The sequence below is a fragment of the Austrofundulus limnaeus genome, unplaced genomic scaffold, assembly GCF_001266775.1.
Source record: "Austrofundulus limnaeus strain Quisiro unplaced genomic scaffold, Austrofundulus_limnaeus-1.0 Scaffold1944, whole genome shotgun sequence".
In the NCBI taxonomy this organism is placed as follows: domain Eukaryota; kingdom Metazoa; phylum Chordata; class Actinopteri; order Cyprinodontiformes; family Rivulidae; genus Austrofundulus; species Austrofundulus limnaeus.
The window spans coordinates 19538-22907 of NW_013954346.1; the positions used below are offsets into that span (position 1 = coordinate 19538).

General features: G+C 41.1%; 1 protein-coding gene across 1 annotated transcript in view; it reads left to right on the plus strand.

Annotated features, from left to right (window-relative positions):
* The window catches only part of LOC106536714 (receptor-type tyrosine-protein phosphatase beta), a gene marked incomplete at its 5' end in the record, with an annotated part of 28415 nt that overhangs the window by 15345 nt on the left and 9700 nt on the right, over window positions 1–3370 (plus strand). Inside the window, 4 exon segments of the mRNA XM_014034031.1 lie at window positions 1459–1608; window positions 1683–1822; window positions 2039–2175; window positions 2241–2344. Coding sequence (XP_013889485.1) covers window positions 1459–1608; window positions 1683–1822; window positions 2039–2175; window positions 2241–2344 — 531 coding nt within the window.

Consider the following 3370-nt stretch of genomic DNA (forward strand, 5'->3'; position numbering starts at 1 on the left):
TGTCCTCATGTCCAATGTGTCTTCATGTCCAACATGTCCTTGTGTCCAACATGTCCTCGTGTCCAACATGTCCTCATGTCCAACATGTCTATGTCTAACATGTCCTCATGTCCAACATGTCCTCATGTCCAACATGTCTATGTCCAACATGTCCTCATGTCAATATGTCTTCATGTCCAACATGTCTTCATGTCCAACGTGTCCTCATGTCAAACATGTCCTTATGTCCAACATGTCTGTCTAACATGTCCTCATGTCCAATGTGTCTTCATGTCCAACTTGTCCTCATGTCCAACTTGTCCTTATGTCCAATATGTCTTCATGTCCAACATGTCTTCATGTCCAATGTGTCCTCATGTCCAATGTGTCCTCATGTCCAACGTGTCCAACATGTCTTCATGTCTTCATGTCCAACATGTCCTCCTGTCCAACATATCTTCATGTCCAACATGTCTTCTTGTCCAACATGTCTTCAGGTCCAACATGTTCTCATGTCCAATATGTCTTCAGGTCTTCATGTCCAACATGTCCTCATGTCCAACATGTCCTCATGTCCAACATGTTCTCTTGTCCAACATGTCTTCATATCCGATATGTTTTCATGTCCTGGACAGAACCAGAGTCCTCTGTAAGGTTCTGGATCTGGTCGKTCCTGAACTTTCTAACTGGGTTGAGTTTAAACTTCTGCAGAGACAAAGCAATAAGACTCTCCATCTTTAACGTCACTTTATTTTTCACCCTGTTTCTTTCTGTCCTCGCTCGGCGCTCGTCTCGCTGCTCCGCCTTCATTAGAGCATAAATCATCCTGACAGCAGCCGAAGAAACAAAAATACTTTGAACCCGTCTGGAGGATCAGAGCAGGTTTCTGCTGCTGAGCAAAGAGAAGGAGTTCCTCTCAGGGTTTTAGGTTTTAATCACTTCAAAATGAAACAATAAAAAAGTTTGACACATTTATTTTAAACATTTAAGTTAAAATTGCCAGTTAGTGTTAATTTCATTTTTTCTGCAACATCCATAGTTTGTAAAGCAGAGGTGTATAGTAACTATTACATTTACTTTACGTTACAATACTTAAGTAATTTTTTGAGGATCTGTAATTTTACCAAGTATTTTTTTAAATGGTGATTTTTACTTTTACTTAGTTACTTTTAAAACCTAAAAATGATACTTAAGATACTTAACATAAGTAGTTTTATCATCAGTGATATTTATTTTTACCAACATCATTTTCTGGGTACTTTACTTTTGCTTATTTTTTTCAAGTACTTTATAGACCTCTGTTATAAAGTAACTAGTGTGTGAACCTCTGCACTGATGCTGCTGTGACACTTGAAATTCCCCTCGATGGGACAATAAAGACTATTTCTATTCTATTTCTTTTCTATTCTATTCTGAAACGACAACAGGACTAAACAATGGTTTGATTGACAGCTGTTAAACCAGTGTATTTCCTCGCAGGTCCTCCAGTCCCGCCCCCCAGCGTTCGTGTCAACGAGAAAATGTCCAAAATGACGTCGTCCTCCATCTTGTTCCGCTTCAACTGCTCCTGGTTCAGCGACGCCAACGGCGCAGTGCGATACTTCGCTGTGATCGTGGCCGAGTCCGACGGTGAGGCAGAACCGCTAACGGTGGTGTTTTTAATCCAGGAAGTGTTTACGAGGCCGTTTGTTCCCCTCCAACAGCCAGCGAGGTCCTGCAGCCGGAGCAGCGCCACCCGCTGCCGTCGTACCGCGACTACATGGCCAACGCCTCCGTCAGAGCCTATCAGACGGCGTACTTTCCAAGTCGCTGTCCGCAGGACGCCGACAGCGCCGCCGGACAGGTAACACCTCAAACACCGGTTTTATCAAGTAACATAAAGAAGTGAAAACAGCAGAGGTTACCTGGAGCTCCTGGACACCATGGTAACATTTTACTTTGAAAGGGACTCAGCTGGATGAAACAGGAAGTGACATCAGAGGGGAACTCTCTGGTTCATTAAAATGATGTACAGAAGCTTTAGTCGCAGTAAAGGCTCTGATGGACGCCGTTTGATCAGGTGGTGGAGGTGAACCTGGGCGCCGGAGGAGAGCGACTGGGCGGGGCCTGCGACCGTTACCACGAYGACGACCTCTACCAGAGGGACAGCTACGGCGGCTTCTGTGACGGACCACTGAAAGCCAGAACGTCCTACAGGTGAGCAGCAGAACCCGACAGGTTTAATGAAGGTTAAAGGACATTAAGCAGCTTGGTGTCTGCAGGCTGAGCRTCAGAGCGTTCACCAGACTGCTGGAGGAGCACAGGGAGGTCCCAGAGCCGCTCTTCTCAGACACCTACCTGTCCACGCCCCTCAGGACGCACGCAGGTACAGTCACGTCTGGACAGGAAGTGAAGCAGTGACCGTTCATATATATTACCGGACTGGGCGTCAYGTGACCTGGACGTGCTTCACAAGGGGGATTTTTATGCATTTAGCTAATGCTAATGCTAACATTAACCTTTGAAATCAATGAGCAGAACGTAGCGAGATGCAAACAAACTCTTTATAAATGTATAAATGGTTCAAATAATATTCTATAAACTACAGAAATTGTTACATGTTTACAAGAGCTAAAAGGGTTGGTAAATATTACACATATTTAACCAAAATTAATTATTTTAACAGTAAAACCTGTACACTAACATTAAAAAGCTTCAATGTTCATGTTTAACCTTATTTAAAATCAATTTTATCTGTTGTCAAATATATTATTTACTGATATTAAACATGTAAAATATGGACTTTATTGGATTCTTGACTAGTTAGACTGCATAATAATTCAGAAATTATCATGTAGACTCGGTAATGACAGACACTAATGTAATGATTGAGCATCGTAAACATAAATACTAAGGGTGCAACAATACATGTACCCGTATCGAACAGTGCTTTAGGTTCAATACAACCCTAACCAATGACCTTCCAAAAATATTGAAGTATTCAAATATTTTAATGTATGCTGATGATACTGTTCTTTTTTTGTCTGATTTCAATATTGAATCTATTAATAGTCAGTTACAAGCAGATCTTCAGACATTTCATGGTTGGCTTCAAGATGATCTTTTGTCAGTTAATGTTAAAAAAAACTGTGTGCATGTATTTTTCCTCACCCAGGAGACATTTCAGAATAACAAATCAACTCACTTCTTTAAACAAACCCCTTGATATTGTCACTACCTACAAATATCTTGGAATTACGTTGGATTCTCATTTGAATTATCGTGATCATGTACAAGTCTTAACCACTAAGTTGAAACAGAAATTATACGTTTATTCAAAAATTAGATCCAATCTGACATCTTCTGTTTCAAATATCATAAAAAAACTTCCTGGTTGGACTCATCACTGTAC